Source organism: Oryx dammah, unplaced genomic scaffold (genome assembly GCF_014754425.2).
Source record: "Oryx dammah isolate SB20612 unplaced genomic scaffold, SCBI_Odam_1.1 HiC_scaffold_15, whole genome shotgun sequence".
Taxonomy (NCBI): domain Eukaryota; kingdom Metazoa; phylum Chordata; class Mammalia; order Artiodactyla; family Bovidae; genus Oryx; species Oryx dammah.
Window position 1 is genome coordinate 44,801,613 of NW_024070199.1, and position 15,694 is coordinate 44,817,306.

The following is a 15,694-nucleotide window of genomic DNA, read 5'->3' on the forward strand; positions in this document are numbered from 1 at the left end:
GTGGGCGGGGCCGGCGTGTGGACCGAGGCTGGAATCGGAGGCCCAGGTGTGGGCGAGGCCGGCGTGTAGACGCCGTCTGCTCCCTGTGTCTTCATGTGGGTTTCCCTCTGTTGTGTGTCTGTGTCATCTCCCCTTCTTATAAGGTCAGCAGTCCTACGGGATTAGGACCCACCCTAGTGACCTCATTTTAACTTAGTTGGCTCTTGAAAGACCCAGTTTCCAAATGCAGTCACATTTGAGGTCCTGGGGTTAGGCTCTCAAAATATAAACTTTGGGGGATGCACCTTAGCCCATAAGTGTCTTCTCTAGGTCTGTGGTCAACCTCCGTGGCCTCAGGCCCCAGTCAGAGGTGGTTTTCCCTGAGAACATGAGGGCTTTCTAGGTCCCCCAGAGGCAAGTCCTGTTTGGCCTGGAGCTATGGGTGCTGTACCCTTGGCCCCTGGGTGGCCAGCAGCATCCTCACTGCAGGACCCATGGGGTACAGGAGATGGTTATAGGGACAGACAGGCGGGCACTTGGTATGTTAACATACACGATACTGTCTGTGTCCAGGTGACTTGAAGGAGATAGTAAGTACATGCAGGTTTTATAGAAACCATGATGATGGTTTTCAAAGGATAATAAATCCGGAAACACCTTTCTAGATGATGGTCCTGGGGCAGGAGGTTTGCTGGGCCCAGGAGGCAGCTCTTGGCAGCTGTTGTTTTGATTTGCTGTGATCCAGCCCTTTTCTGGGTGCAGCCTGACCTGGGTGAGAAAATGTTGGGAAGGTGGGCTCCTTTCTCAAGGTTCGCTGGGCCAGCCAGACCCTCCCTGGGCACTTGCCAGCTGGCCTGTAGGATGCTGCTGGGTCCAGGTCGTCCAAGACCAACTCTCCCCTTGTCTTCAGTCAGGATCTGATATCAAAAGGAGGTGGGTGGTTGTGGTGATGGCTGATGACTGGTCGCACGTGCAGGCCACGCCCCTCATCTGACCACACCCTCATCTGGCCACGCCCCTCCTCTCACCACACCCTCCGCTGGCCACGCCTTTCCTACTGTGGTTCACGAGATGCGCTCTCTGCCCATATGCCCTAGATCTAAAGAGCAGAACTATGATTTGAGGCAGGAGTTTGGGTCCTAGAAGTCTGGGGAGCTGTGATGTCCTTGTCGTGGTTTTATGATGTCCTCCTTCCCTCCTAGCGGGCAGGCAGGTGCTTCAAGGATTGTTAGCACGTGAGGGCTTGTCCCAGGTGCCCTGACAGGCTGTGAGTTTGGAATCGCTTCTGAAGAGAGGTGCTCTAGGTGGCTGACAGCAGGACATCATGGGTCTTCATGAGAGTCCTCCCATGTACGGTCGCCTTCTGCCATCACCCAGGCCTTGGTCCATTGCTCGTCAGTCCGTGCCAGTTGGCTGCAGAGAAGGTACCATGCCAACTTCTGAAAGCCTGTTTCTCTTTTACTTTTGTTGGCTGCATCAAGCGGCATGTGGGATCTTAGTTCCCTGACCAGGGATTGAACCCCTGACCCCTGCAGTAGAAGCCCGGAGTCCTAACAACTGGACCACCAGGGACGTCCCTGTTTTTGTTGCTTTTGAGGTTAAAAACATAGTAGGCATTCATTATAGACAGTAGAAAGAAATAGAAAGACCCACCTAACTGTCCACCTTCTAAGAAGTCATTTCACAGAAATCATTTCAAGGTCTGTTGTTTTCTTAATAATGGTGTGATGAATGAATTCATTCTTCTTGTACTAGTTTAACATAACGGATAATGCTGGAGTCTCTTTTGGCCAATGTATCAGTCTGGGTTCAGGCAGGAGACAGAAATCACGTAGAAATTTAACATTGAGAAGTATTAGCTGTGATAAGAGAGTCACTGTAACATATGGGGAAGCTCTGTGGTCCCCGAGGGTGGAGGAAAATGCCTGGGGAAGAGCAGACCTGGGCAGGGACCCCTTCCCCAAGGCCAGGGTCTGGACGCCTTTGGATAAGTTGTGGTCCAGAGCCCAGGGGGACAGATGTTTGCTGGTTTACCTGGGCTGGAGCTGGTCTGTGGTCACTGGGCAAGCAGGATGCCACCGTCTAGGGTGCAGCAGGCACTTGCCATGAGCAGAGCGTGTGGAGTGCAGAGGGAACTGGGCACTGGGGCCGGCTGGTGGCCTCTGGGCACCAGTACCCATGTGGAGGACATTCTTACGGGGTCAGGCTGTGCTGCAGGTCACCAGGGAGCCGTGCGTCTGAGTGTGGGCTGGGTCAGAGCCCCACAGGTGTCCTTCCCCGACTTGAGGTGTGGTTATTGTGACAGAGGAGCCAAGTGTTCAGTTTGATCAAATTTAAATTTGAATCAAGTGGTCACAGCCAGTGAGTAGCCGCCCTGTGCGATGGTCCATCTCGCGCTGCAGTGACTGCTCTGCGCCTCTGTCCTGGTGCACAGGCAGGGGCCTCTCTGTGGGGGGAGCAGGTTGGCGTGGGTCTCCGGTGGGGGGAGCAGGGTGGCATGGGAGTGCAGAGTCTCACAGACATCTTCATGGTATATTTGTTGCCCACCTGCCCTCCTCTGATCAGGCTCTACTCCAGCCTGGTGACGGTGTGTGAGTTGCCTCCGTTCTGTGCTAAGTTTTCATAGTTATTAGCAAGTAATTTATACGTACATTTTCACGTGACACTTGGCGTACGTTTAAGACAACTTCATGCTTGTCCATCTCGGGCCGCTTGCAGCATCAGTGCCCTTCTGGGTTACTTCCCTGTCTCTTGGTGTTAGACGACTGTGGCGATCATCTCTGTGCATAAAAATGATGCCGTTTGAGAGGCTTTCCTGAGGCTGGAGAGTCTGGGTGGAGGCAAGGTGGGAAGACTGAGTCCCAGGAGAAGGGGGTTGGGCGTCTCGGGCCCCCGTGGCCGAGGCCGGCTCCATCGTGTTTCTGGTTCTGAGTGTGCGCGTCCCCCCAGCACCCGCCGCGGCCCGAGTACCGGTCTCCGTTTCTGCGGACCACCCAGTTCCTCTTCGGCCACCACTACTTTGACTACCTGGGCAACCTCATGGCCCTCGGCAACCTCGTGACCATCTGCGTGAGTGCGGGTTTGCCCTGGCGTCGCTGCCCGCCGGCTCTCTCACTGGCCCCCGGGCTGAGCCGCCGACCGCTTTGGCTTCGCAGGTGTTCCTGGTGTTGGACGCGCACGTGCTGCCCAAGGACCGCGACGACTTCGTGCTAGGGGTGAGCTCTGCAGCCACGGGGCTGTCATCCAGGGTGATAGGGCGTGAGGGGGCAGAGCACACAGCCTCCCCACCTCGGGCCCCGGTCCCTGGGAGGCAGGGCCATCCTGGTGCTTCACAGAGGAGTCTGTGGAGTAGGGAGATGTAGGGCGTGGGGTTGGAGGCCCTGTCTGATGGCCGGGGGAGCCTGGATTGGGGGTACAGGTGTGCCAGTTGTGGTTGAAGCCGTGCCTGGGGTACAGGTCCCCCGAGGAGAGGATGTGGAGCAAGAAGGGGGTGCTGAGATGCCCATGTCTGGGGGTAGGGGGCTCGGGAAGAGCCTCCCAGAAGGGTGTGAGGAGCGCCAAAGAAGTGGGAGGGGAGGGTCACGCGGCTCCAGCGTGGGAGGGCGTGTCTGTGCGCCACGGGTTTCACCATGTGCAGCAGGCTGGGACCCACGGGACCTTGTGGACAGAGGCGCATGGATCTCATCGGCCCCACTGTGGGTGGGGGAAGTTGGGGAGGTCGGGGAGCTGGGCGGGACCCGCGGGGCCCTGTGGACAGAGGCACATGGATCTCATCGGCCCCACTGTGGGTGGGGACGTTGGGGAGGTCGGGGAGCCGGGCGGGACCCACGGGGCCCTGTGAACAGAGGCGCATGGATCTCATCGGCCCCACTGTGGGTGGGGGAAGTTGGGGAGGTCGGGGAGCTGGGCAGGACCCACGGGGCCCTGTGGACAGAGGCACATGGATCTCATCGGCCCCACTGTGGGTGGGGACGTGGGGGAGGTCGGGGACGGGGCCCTGTGGACAGGTGCATGGATCTCATTGGCCCCACTGTGGGTGGGGACGTGGGGGAGGTCGGGGAGCCGGGCGGGACCCACGGGTGGTGCCGGCACTGAACGCTGGGCGCGCTTCTCCCTTTCAGATTCTCAACTGCACCTTCATCCTGTACTACCTGCTGGAGGTGCTGCTCAAGGCGTTCTCTCTGGGCCTGCAGGGCTACCTGTCCTACTCTAGCAACGTGTTCGACGGGCTCCTCACCATCGTCCTGCTGGTAAAGTCTGAGACAGCTGAGGCGCGGCCTCTCGGGTGGGCGGTGTGCACTCAGCCTGTGCACAGGGTCTCTCAGCTGCCCCTGGACCTCAGGGGGCCGTAGGGCCTGGGCCTCCCGCCTCCGGTGACAAAGGGGCTGGCTCTCCCGGGTTCGGCTGCCTGGCGGGGGGCTACAGGAGGCTCATTTCCGCTGCCTCTGTGGGTCGTTGGGGCTGGGGCAGGGTGAGGGCAGGCTGCCTCTCCTGACACCCCAGGGACACCTGCAAGGAACCTGCAGACCCCGCCAGCCAGCCCAGCCCCCCCAAGGACAGTGGAGCCTTGGCGTGCTGAGGGACGGGCAAGGTCTCAAGCACTGGGGGTCTTGGGAAGTGTTTCCCCGGATCCTGGGGGAGTGAGGGGTTGCTCCTGGTGTGCACATCACAGCAGCAATATTAGTGCAATACGTATTCGAGTTTGATGGATCAGAGCCGTGGGCCCTCGGCAGCAGCAGGGAGGCAGCTGAGAGGAGGGCCTTCCGGTCCATCCTTGACTGCAGTTTCTCCCGAGCCCGGAACTCTGAGGCCCTGTCCCAGCCCTGCCCTGCCAGGGCATCCTCAGCAGCAGGACCAGCTGAGGGGGCAGGCCCGGCTGTGGTTTCTCCTCAGATCCCCTTGGGGCCCGCGTGTTAGAGCCACCGGTAGGCCTGCCGTAGCGAGCCTTCTTCTCTTTTGTGATTAAAGGTTTTGGAGATCTCCACTCTGGCTGTGTACGGCTTCCCACACCGGGGCTGGTATGTGTCACGGAGAACCCGGGGAGGCCTGGCTAGCGCCCCAGGGAAGGGTGTGCGTCCTGCCTCCAGCCACTGGTGCAGGTGGCTCTAGGGCCGAAGGCCTGACTCGCAGGCGAGTGGCCACAGCTCCTGCCCCGCCATGGCCTGTGGGGTCAGACGCCTTCTCCGCTCTTGGGGACTTTGCGTTAAAGGCCTTGTGGCCGCCTGCAGGATGATCGTGTTCCCAGAGCTGGGGTGGGAGGCTCTGGAGGTGCCCCTGCGATGGGGCCTGGGGCCCAGGTGTGCCGGGGGCCGGAAGCAGGGAGGCCCCCGCCATCACTTCCCACTCTGGGTGTCAGTTCACCTCCCTGTAGACGTCAGGGTGGCTCAGGGCTTGCTGAACTCACGCTACCCCCAGTTCTGGCCACACGTTTGGCCAGGGGTCCCAGGGTGCCTTGCGGCGTGGCGTGTGGCAGCCTTGGGGGTCTTGCTGCCCAAAGCACAGCTGCCCTGGTGAACTTGCGTGCTGACCTCGCGCCCTCAGGGGGCCTCTTGGTCCGTCGGCTGGGCTGCCTTTGTCATAGTGGCGTGCTTCTGAGTCGTCTGACGAGGATGGGCTGGATGAGTCCTGCCCCTTGGGGTCTCGGCAGGGGTCTGTGTCAAGGGGGACGGAGGTGGGAGCAGTGAAGCCTCGAGGCCGCCTGGCGGCTGTGGGGCCAGCTCTCCGTGTTTCTTACGCGCACTGAAAACCCACAGGGTGCTTCTGGTGGGAGGCGGTGAGGGGTGTGTCCTGGGTGAGAATGGGTAAAATTTAAATAGAAATGAGAGCACAGTAAGGCCCATGAGGGACACCCAGGGGATGGGGTCAGAGGATAGGAGACGGGTCTGCGGCCATGTCTCTGCCAGCTCTGCTGGGGCCGGAGCTGGGCGTCTGGAGCCCCAGGGCTCTCCCGTCACATTGCCCTGCACCACGTGGGGGGCTGAACCCCGGGAGGTGTGGCCACGAGCACCCTGGGCCGTGGGCTCAGGCTCTGCCCTCTTGTCTCGGCGGAGCTTTTCCGGTCGATGGCGCCTGTGGGGCGACTTGCTGGCACCCCTGGTGGCTCTCTCTGCGTCTCTGTCTCTGGACCGCGCATCTCCTCGCCGGCTAAGCCGTCTCCGCGTGTCTCTGCAGGAAGCCGGCGATGCTGGGCCTGCTGTCGCTGTGGGACATGACGCGGCTGGTGAATGTGCTCATCGTCTTCCGCTTCCTACGCATCATCCCCAGCATGAAGGTCTGCCGGCGCCTGCCGGGCCTTGCTCTGGGGGTGGGCGTGCCTGCCGGGCAGGGGCTGGGGCTGCGCACCGTCCCCCCAAGTACCTGGGGTCCCTCTGCCTGCGCCCCAGCCTTGCGTCCAGGCTGGGCCATGCTGGAGCCGGTTGGGAGCATAAGGGTGTCTGGCCCAGACAGCAGGGGGGTGTCGGTGGGACCCTTGGGAGGTCACATGCTCCTCGGGGTCCCTGGCCTTTGTGGGGGGCCGGTGTGCCCCCAGGCATCCTGAGCTTCTGAATGGCCTTGGCACAGGCTGCCGGTGGCTAGTGGTGCCCCCTCCAAGGACCCCCAGTGCAGGAGTGGAGTGGCTTGAGACCGTCTCTGAGCCCCAGTTTCTCATAATGTTCCCGCCAGGAGTAGCCCCAACTTTGCGGTGGGGGGACAGTCCGGGCGGGGGTGTCTCTCCCATCTGCTTTCCCGAGCACTTCTCAGGAGAAAAGAACCCGAGGACACCTGCCCCCTTTCTGAGTGTCCAGGTCCTTCTCCTGTGTGTGTCCTGCCAAGCTGTGCACCTGGCCTGGCCGGGGGTGACCCGTTGTCACCCGGTGGTATTTCCCATCTGAAGGGGTTCCTGGGTGCAGAGGACTGTGGCCCTGAGCCCTCCATCCATACACACACCTGTGTGACCCTACACAGGCACTGCACACAGGCACGTGATCACACACACCCAGAGCACACACAAAATCATACACATGTACATGTAATCACACCCTCATATAATCACACACGTCATCTCACACACGCATGCACACACCAACAGATGCATTTGCATGTAACTGCACAATTACACATGCGTGTAACCACACACATACACATAATCGTGCAGTCGGGCACAAAATAAGCAAAAGTGTGTGTATACACACATGTGCGTGCTCACATACACGGTCATCTACACACATGTACACACGTGCATGTACACATGTGCGTATAATCACGTGTGTCCACACGTACAGCAGAGTTACCTGCCTGCTAGCGTCCGGTGCTGTTTCTCCTGACTTATCAAGTGGGGAAACTGGCTGCTTGGAAAGCTGGTCTCTGGAGCTTAGATTCACGTGAATCGGGGTCCCTGGCTGGGTCTCTGAGGCCCCACACCTCAAACCCCGTCACCCAGGGCTGACTGGCCATCTCCAGGTCAGCCTTTCTCGAGCCTCCAGATCAGCTTTCGTGGGCCGGTGGGCAGTGTGGGCCAAGGCCCTGCACATCGTGGCTCCACCAGCAGTCTTGGAGGTGTCTGCACGTATAGGGGTTTGTGTGTGGGGGTGGGCAGGTGTGTATAGTTGTGAGAGTGTGAGGGTTGGTGTGGGTGTATGTACAGGTGAGGCAGGTGTGCGTGTGTGTACAAGTGAGGTGTGTGTGTGCAGGTGAGGTGGGTGTGCATGTGTGTACAGGTGGTGTGTGTGGGTGCATGTACAGGTGATGTGTGGATGTGTGCAGGTGTTTGTGGGTGTGCAAGTGTGTGTACAGATGGTGTGTGCAGGTGTTTGTGTGTGTACAGGTGTTTGTGTGCAGGTGTGTGTACAGGTGAAGTGTGTAGGTGCATGTACAGGTGGTGTGTGGGTGTGCATGTGTGCAGGTGTGTGTACAAGTGAGGCAGGTCACCTGTTCTCTTGCCGTCTCAGCTGATGTCCCTGGTGGCCAGCACCATCCTGGACCTGATCAAGAACATGCGGGCCTTCGGCGGGATCCTGGTGGTGAGTCTGGCTGCCCGTGCTGGCCTCTCGGGGGAACAAGGCCAGGCCACTGGGTGGGCAGCTGGAGCTCCGTGGAAAGTGGCGGCCTTCAGAAGGAAGGTCCCTGCATTCGGGTGGCAGCGGGTGACCGAGGCCTGGGGAACCCAGGGCAGGGCAGGACACTGGAGAGAGGAGCTGGGGTGGTCTGGTGGAAGGCATGGCCTGACCATACCGCCTTCCCAGGCCAGAGAGCCTCTTGGTCACTTCCGAATCCCTCGTGTGTCCTAGGCCCTGGGCCACACTGAGAAGATGAAAAACAGAGGTACCAGGGACCCCCCGGGACCCACAGAGGCCCCAGAGTGGTCAGCCATCCTTGCTTGAGGATCAGCCGCTTTTGCTGAGAGAGTCTCGATGTACCCTACCCTGGGCCAGGCACCCCCTGGAGCCAGGCCTTGAGCAGGGGGCCCGGGTAACGCTCTAGTCACGAGGCCTGGCAGTAAGGAGAGAGGGTGATGAAACCCTGCTGTTGTGGACACCAGGGGGCTCCGTGGTGCCTGGGGCTGTCATGCGATGCTCAGGGGACCTGCTTCAGGCACTGCCCACAGGCCCCAGTCTGCCTCGTGGAGGAAACAGGTCCAGAGAGGGGCTGGGTTAGCCTGGGGGTGCGCCTTGTCCTCCGCCCTCCAGACACATTAGCGACGGGTCAGGGGCGGCTGGCAGCCCCTTCTCTGACTGTGGCACACAGCTGCCCAGGGGTGTGTCTCAGACGCCTGCTGTTGAGCGTGGGGAGGGCAGTAGGCTTCTCCCAGAGGGACGTGGCCGCCCCTGGCCCTCTTCCCGGGTTGCCTTCTGCAGCCCCTGCTGCCCAGTTCTCCATGGGGCCCACCTCCTGCTGCACCTGCCCTGGAGGAGGGCTCAGTTCTCCCCCAGTTGTCCCCCCAGGCTCCCGTGTATCCCCAGGGCTTCCCTCTGGGACAGGTTGGTGGCCAGGAAGAGTGCCTGGGAGCAGAGTCCCCGTGTCCCTGGGGAGAAACCCCTGCTGGCACGCGGACCCCAGCAGGCCCTGCCTGGCTGTGTGGGGCCCCCGCAGGCGTGCGACGCCGACGGCCCGCTTGCCTCCCCAGGTGATCTACTACGTCTTCGCCATCATTGGCATCAGCCTGTTCCGGGGTGTCGTCGTGGCTCCTAGAAACAGCAGGTGAGCTGGGTCCTGGGGGTGTAGGGGGAGCGTCTCCGGGGACGCTGGAGCCAGGATGAGGCCTCGGAGGTGGTGTGGGGTTGGTTCCCCAGGAGGGACCTCCTGGGTCCCCTTTCTTCCTTGGTCTCCCTGCTCTTTTCCCTCACCCCCACTCTAGCAGCCCTCTCTAGAATCTGCACTGAGGATGACCCCTGACCCCGGGCCCTTTCTGGACCTGCAGCCCAGGCTGCTTGCTGCAAAAGGGATGTCCCCCCACATCTGCCCGTGTGTCCACAGCACTGGCCTCACTGCCCTCGGCACCTCCTCGGTTGGGGGGCACGTCCTTTTTGTCCCCCTTTCTCAAGGGCCCGCTAGGTCTATGCAGAGCAGGGGCTGAGCCGGGGCTGGGCACGCAGGCGTGTGTCCCACCGTGGCCCCCACGCCGACCCGGTTGTGCCCTGCCACCCCTCCCCGCAGCCGAGCCTCTGTTAACGGTTCCGCGCCCTGCGGGAGCTTTGAGCAGCTGGAGTATTGGCCCAACAACTTCGATGACTTTGCGGTGAGTCCTGCGCCCCCGCCCCTCGGTACCCCACCCGCCGCCCCTGCTCCCCACGGCCTCCTGGAAACCCCGTCCGCTCCCTGCAGGCCGCCTTGGTCACTCTGTGGGACGTGATGATTGTGAACAACTGGCAGGTGTTCCTGGACGCCTTCCGGCGCTATGCGGGCCCGTGAGTGACCTGTCCTGGCCGCCCTGACCGCGGCTCTGTGCGGGGTGCGCGTCTGGGTCTAACCTCCTGGGGTCGCAGGGCATGTGGGGCAGCAGGTGGCTTCTGGGGGGGCCTGTGACCTGGGGTGAAGGGGCTCAGCCCAGAGCCTGGAGAGCTCAGACGGCCCCCGTGCTGGGCCAGGTCTGAGCTCCAGCCCTGCTCTTCCTGGCCGGCTGCCCCTAAAGGCCAGGCTGGGCCAGCCTGGGGGTTCGGGCAGAAACAGCGACATGGAGCAGGGAGCGGCGGGTCCAGAAGAGGGCTGCGCTGGACTCACGGGTGCCCCTGGCCTCCCCCTCATTCTCCACAGGTGGTCAGAGGTGTATTTCGTGCTGTGGTGGCTGGTGTCGTCGGTCATCTGGGTCAACCTGTTTCTGGCTCTGATTTTGGAGGTAGTGGACACCCCTGGCCCAGACTCTTCTCAGTTGGAGTTTCTAACTTGATGAGTTGGGGTTCACCTGGAACTTGGTCGAAGAGCTTGTGCTGGGTTCCCATGGCTCTGGGGTGCCGCTCTGCCCTCCCTCGGGGCAGCTCATCCTGAAGGCTCCTGACCTTTGACCTGTGGGGTGGGGCTGGAGGAGGGCCCTCAGGGAACCGCTCCTGTAGCTGCCGGGAGTCTTGTCGGGCCTCGGGTCCCTTTATCCAGGGGGAGCTTCTCAGCCAGGCCGGCACAGGAGGGGTTCATGCAGGGCCCGGGCCTACCCGCCACCCATCCCTCCGTCCCTTCTGCCAGAACTTTCTTCACAAGTGGGACCGCCGCAGCCACCTGCAGTCCCTCACGGAGGAGCTGGAGGACACCTCTGAGATGACCGAGGAGCTCCCGTTCAGGTGCGTGGGGGCGGGCATGGGGCGGGAGGCGGGGTGAGAGGGAGGGTGGGACCTGGGGCAGGAGGCGGGGCGAGAGGGAGGGTGGGGCGTGGGGCGGGAGGTGGGGCAAGAAGGAGGGCGGGGCGAGAGGGAGGGCGGGGCGTGGGGCCAGAGTCTGGGCTGAGAGGGGGTGGGGCAGGACCAGGAGGTGGGGCGAAAGGACCGGGTGGACGGGGTGTAGGAAGAGAAGCGGGGTTGACAAGGAGGGCGGGGCGGGAGGCGGGGCTGAGAGGTCAGGGGCGGGGCCTGGGCCAGAAGGCGGGGCCAAGAGGGAGGGTGGGACGGGAGGCGGGGTGTGGGGCTAGAGGCGGGGCCGAGAGCGAGGGAGGCAGTGGGCAGGTGCTCCCCTTGGGACCTCCTCCTGCCGTGGAGCTGAGTTCCTCTCACCATGAGCGTATGTAGGGAAGCCTCCTCAGGTGCCGTTAGTCTCCAGGTGACCCTGTTGGTGGGTGACATGAAACCTCGGCTCCTCTTTCCCCTGGTAACCTGGAGCTTGTTCCTTTGGTGGCTCAGCGAGGCGACGGCCGCACCACCCTCTCTGAACGTCTCTGTGTGTCGCAACCGCACAGAGTGGGCTTCTCCCGGCCTTTGAGGGACACCCCGTAAACATCCCAGAGGTGGACCCGAGCCCCCTGCCGGTGGTTCCGCGCAGCTCCTGGTCCCGAGAAGCCCTGACGAGGCCTCTCTGTCGTCCCTGCACACCTGCTCCCCTGCAGGCGCCCAGGGCGTCCCGTCCATCGTCTCCCCTGTTCCGCAGGGACGTCCTGGAGGAGCCCACGGAGGAGGAGCTGGTGGAGAAGCTGAGCCGCCACCCGCACCTGCAGCTGTGCAGGTGACGTCCGGACGCCTTCCCGGCTGCGGCGGCCGGCGGCCAGGCAGCCTCGGGAGGCTCTCAGGCCCGGGAGGAGGCGGCCGCGGCCCAGAGGAGGGGCCTTCCCCTTGGGCAGACCCGCTGCGCGGACTGAGGCTGGACAGGTGCAGGCCCTGATTCGCAGCCGAGCAGGACCGCTCCACAGCCCCTCGGGCGCTGTTCGAGCCACTCTCCTTTATAAGCTGCTTCCGAGGGACTTCCTTTTCTAAATACAGCGGGTGACTCTACAGGGACCACTGACGTGTGAAAGGAGACACAGCGGCCTTTGCCTCACGCCCTGCCGTTTCCGTGGTGCCTTTGCTGCTGGTGGCCTTCAGGGACCAGGGGCCCGTGCAAGGCCCACACTGGCCGACTGGCAGCTTTCCAGGGCATGAAGCTTGAGATCCTGGTTTTACACAGGAAGCTGAACTGTTTTACTGTTTTACGGCTTGTGTGAGTGTGATCGAGTGTGTTTCTGGGTGAGAATGCCAGTCATCCTTATCAGTAGGCCTCAGGAAACGCGAGGTTGTTGCCTACTGGAACGGGACTGCTTCTGTGGAGCGGGGCTGCCAGGGCTCAGCCAGTCGGAAACCAGTGCTGTGGCCAGACCAGCCCTTGCGGTTTTTACTGTGTTCGCAAGAAGCCTTTCAGCAACAGCTGTCAGGAAACTGAAAAAAAAATAAAGATTTATTATCTACAAGATCTGGAAATTCCGAGGTCACAGGTAGAGAGAGAGGGACCATGGGCCTGGGGTTCTGCTTTTATTGGGATTGAGGGTTTCAGGGGACTCACTCTTGGTGGATTTAAAACATAAGAGCAGGAATTTAAAGTGAAGGAAGAAAAAAGGTGGCCCAAATGGTTAGTTATCAAAATAAAAGATTTCTAAAACAAATCTCAGAGCAGCAAGGTGGGCAGTGTGTTTGAGATACTCTGTTTGAAGTGGATGCCTCTGCAGTCAAAGCTTAAGAAAACTATTGCCAGTGCTTTTGCTGCCCCAGGTATGGTTGTATAGATTGTGCACTGCACAAGAGTACCCAGCTACAAAGATGTGTCCTGGCTTTGGCTGTCTACTCCATAAGAGGGACCCTCTTTCTAATTTGCATAAAGACACATATAAGTCAGGGATGGCCCTACTTTGTGTGTGACGAGGCTGGGGTGGGGAGGAGGGGAAAGCGAGCAGTGTGTGGCAGGCCACGTTGCCACTTGGTCCATTGTAGATCCAGATTGATAAACAGGATTCTCATTTCAAGGGCCACCTCGAGTGGCTTGGTGGTGGTAGCCCCCAGAAGGTCTGTTGAGAAGGATTGGAATCTTTGTGGGAAGGAGTGCTAGGTTCTATTAGTGATGTCTGCCATGAGCCCCAGAGGGGAACCAGGGCATGGATGCTGACTTCACTGCAGGAAGTGATCCCAGTCTTCCCCAGCTTGTTTGGGAAATGGGATGAGGGGAAAGTTCAGCTAAAAAAAAGGAACTTCTAAAATGTCTGCAAACCCCAGTGCTTGAGGTGTTCTAACTCCTGGTAGTGTTTTGTGTATTCAACTGCCTTATAGTTCCCGACCCCAGAGTTTATCTGAAATTTTGGGTATTCATCTGATGCTCCTCAGGTTTAGGGGACCTTTGGGGCTAGTGAGGTCTCTCCCAGGCTTGCTCCTCGTGCAGTCCGCCTTCTTGGAAGGCTGGTTTTGGGGTGGGGAGACCTCTGCGGAACAGTGGTTTAGAAGTCATACCCAGCTTGGTTGGCTGCCCTGTTTGCCGGCTGTATTTCCACCCCAGCTCAAGGTCTGAGCGCCATCTAGTGGTGGATTCAGGTTCAATTGACTGTCAGCTTGACGCTGTGATCCCTGGCTTAACCAGGTGGCACACTTGCCAATGCTGGGTTTGATTCCTGGGCTGGGAAGATCCCCTGGAGGAGGGAATGGCAACCCACTCCAGTGTTCTTGCCTGGAAAATCCCACGGACGGAGGTGCCTGGCAGGCTAGAGTCAGGCTAGAGTCAGACATGACTAAACTCACTTAACACGCACACACACGTGATCCCCAGGGGTTAGCTCATTGTTTTCCCGAGACCCCTGGAGACCTGCTTCCTCTTTGACCCTCTCATGGCACAGGGCTGGGGGCCCGGCCTCACCGGGTTGCAAGCCTGTCCACCCAGGCCTAGTTCTAGTGGGCAGTGAGCTCGCTGCCCTGTCCTCAGGCTGGTCCCAGCCCTGAGGGTCCACCACCTCCCCATTCCATGGCCTGTGTGCAAAGAAGCCCCCTGTAGTTAGGCTGTCACTCAGCAGATAACTCCAGACAACCCACACTGGGCGCGGGGACAGTGCTGTCCAGAGAGGCTGGCTCTGCCCAGGGAGGGAGTGACTAAAGCTGGCGCTGGTCCCACTGTGCTGGTGCCTCGTGACCGCTGGCTGGGGCACCTGTGCAATATCGTTTCCCTACGTCAAAGAGCTAGGGCTGAAGTGAAGGCTGATCTGGGGCCGGAGTCTTGTCCAGCTGGCATGTGCAGCCCCCATCTGGCAGAGGGGGTGTGTGTGTCTCACTTCTCGCCCCACCCAGCTTGGGACCACCAGCTGCCTGGAGCCTCGGCTGTGAGCTGGTTTCCTGATCTGCAGGGGAGGGCTGGGGTTGGCAGGAGCAGGTTCACACCTGGGCATCTAGCTCAAGAACTTCCTGTGACCCCAGCTTCCCACTGGAGGTGCTGAGGTCATGTCTACGATCTCCCAGGACAGATGACGTCAACACTTTTAAAATATTTATTTGGCTGTGCTGGTCTTAGTTGAGGCATGTGGCATCTTGGTTCCCTGACCAGGGATCAAACCCGGGCCCCCTGCAGTGGGAGAGCAGAGTCTTATTCACTGGATCACCAGGGAAGTCCCAACCTCAAAAGCTTTGAAGAGCAGCCAGTGATAATAGCATGGCTCCCAAACTGGGTTTTTGTGAGGTTTCCTTACGCACTGCAGGTTCTGCGGTCCTTGCAGGAATATCGCAGGAGTGCATTCTGGCAGGTGGTGTGCAGTTTTGGTTTTCCACGGCTGATGACCAGCCTTCCTACTTGGTTGGGGTGGTGGATGCTAGGCTGCCTCGTATAAAGTAACTCGTTCTCCATTGTGATGAATGAGTAGGGGAGGAGCTTTGACCCCTGTGAATATCCTGTTTCTCACTCAGCTTTCTTCTCGCGCCCTGCTTCCATCTGTGTGGATCGTGGTTCTTTTATTTAGTGGGTTATAGTCTGTTACTGGATTTTATTTCAAGCTCAAATCATCGTTTTGGCAGGGGGAAAGGCCTTCACCCTAGCTTTTGGGTCCGTTAGCTATGTACCTACTGTCCTTTGAACATTTCTTTGCTTTCTGACATGAAAAGGTATTTCAGGCCTATCTTGTACCTTCCGTCTCCCAGCCCTGGTACGAGCCATTTCTCCAAGGACCCGTGTTCCTTTAAGTGAGAAAAGCTTTAGGAACCAAGGTGTGGTTCTGAGATGTGCTCACTGCCGTTGAGGTTTTGCTGCACCCAGACTCCCTCAGGGGACAGAGCTAGGGAATGGATGTGCTCATCTGTCTGTCTGCCTGTCTATCTTTATCTGTCTGTCTGTCTCTCTATCTAATCTATCTCTATCTATCCATCTCTGTTGTACTGACTGCTAAACTACCCCAATCCCTGATTTCAACCAGTATCTCCGATTTCTCTCCTTCCACAGCTATTAAGCATTTTTCTCGGAATGATTCCCATTTCCCTTAGTCTATGCACTCACTTGATCAATTTCCCCGTAAATAACCAGTCTCCATCACCACTGCCACCCTGCCCCCACAGAGATGTCCTCCTTACCCCACCTAGTGCCCTGTGGACACCCGGATCAGAAACCTCCAGGAAAGAGCTTTCCAGATGGTTAAAGAAGTAAATAAATAGAACTACAAGAAATGTAACTTTATTCACAAATAAGGTGATCATCTACCTAGAAAATCTAAAATTATCAAACGTGGTAAGAATTCAGCAAGATGGTTTGTCATAAGATTAATATACTGAGGTCCACTGTTTTTCTAAGCACTAGCAACAATCTGTCCTAAGTTTATTTTAAAAGACACCAT

At 59.4% G+C, this 15,694-nt stretch overlaps 1 protein-coding gene across 1 annotated transcript in view; it reads left to right on the plus strand.

The window, feature by feature from the left end:
• Nucleotides 1-12,737, plus strand: part of TPCN2 (two pore segment channel 2) — a 29,039-nt gene extending 16,302 nt beyond the window's left edge. Inside the window, exons 14-25 of the mRNA XM_040255269.1 lie at nt 2,929-3,048; nt 3,135-3,194; nt 4,101-4,229; nt 4,948-4,997; nt 6,151-6,250; nt 7,908-7,979; nt 9,083-9,156; nt 9,613-9,694; nt 9,781-9,863; nt 10,210-10,291; nt 10,633-10,727; nt 11,524-12,737. Of these exons, the coding sequence (XP_040111203.1) occupies nt 2,929-3,048; nt 3,135-3,194; nt 4,101-4,229; nt 4,948-4,997; nt 6,151-6,250; nt 7,908-7,979; nt 9,083-9,156; nt 9,613-9,694; nt 9,781-9,863; nt 10,210-10,291; nt 10,633-10,727; nt 11,524-11,602 (1,026 nt within the window). The 3' untranslated portion in view covers nt 11,603-12,737. The remainder of the gene's footprint in view (nt 1-2,928; nt 3,049-3,134; nt 3,195-4,100; nt 4,230-4,947; nt 4,998-6,150; nt 6,251-7,907; nt 7,980-9,082; nt 9,157-9,612; nt 9,695-9,780; nt 9,864-10,209; nt 10,292-10,632; nt 10,728-11,523) is intronic.
• Nucleotides 12,738-15,694: the final 2,957 nt, after the last annotated feature.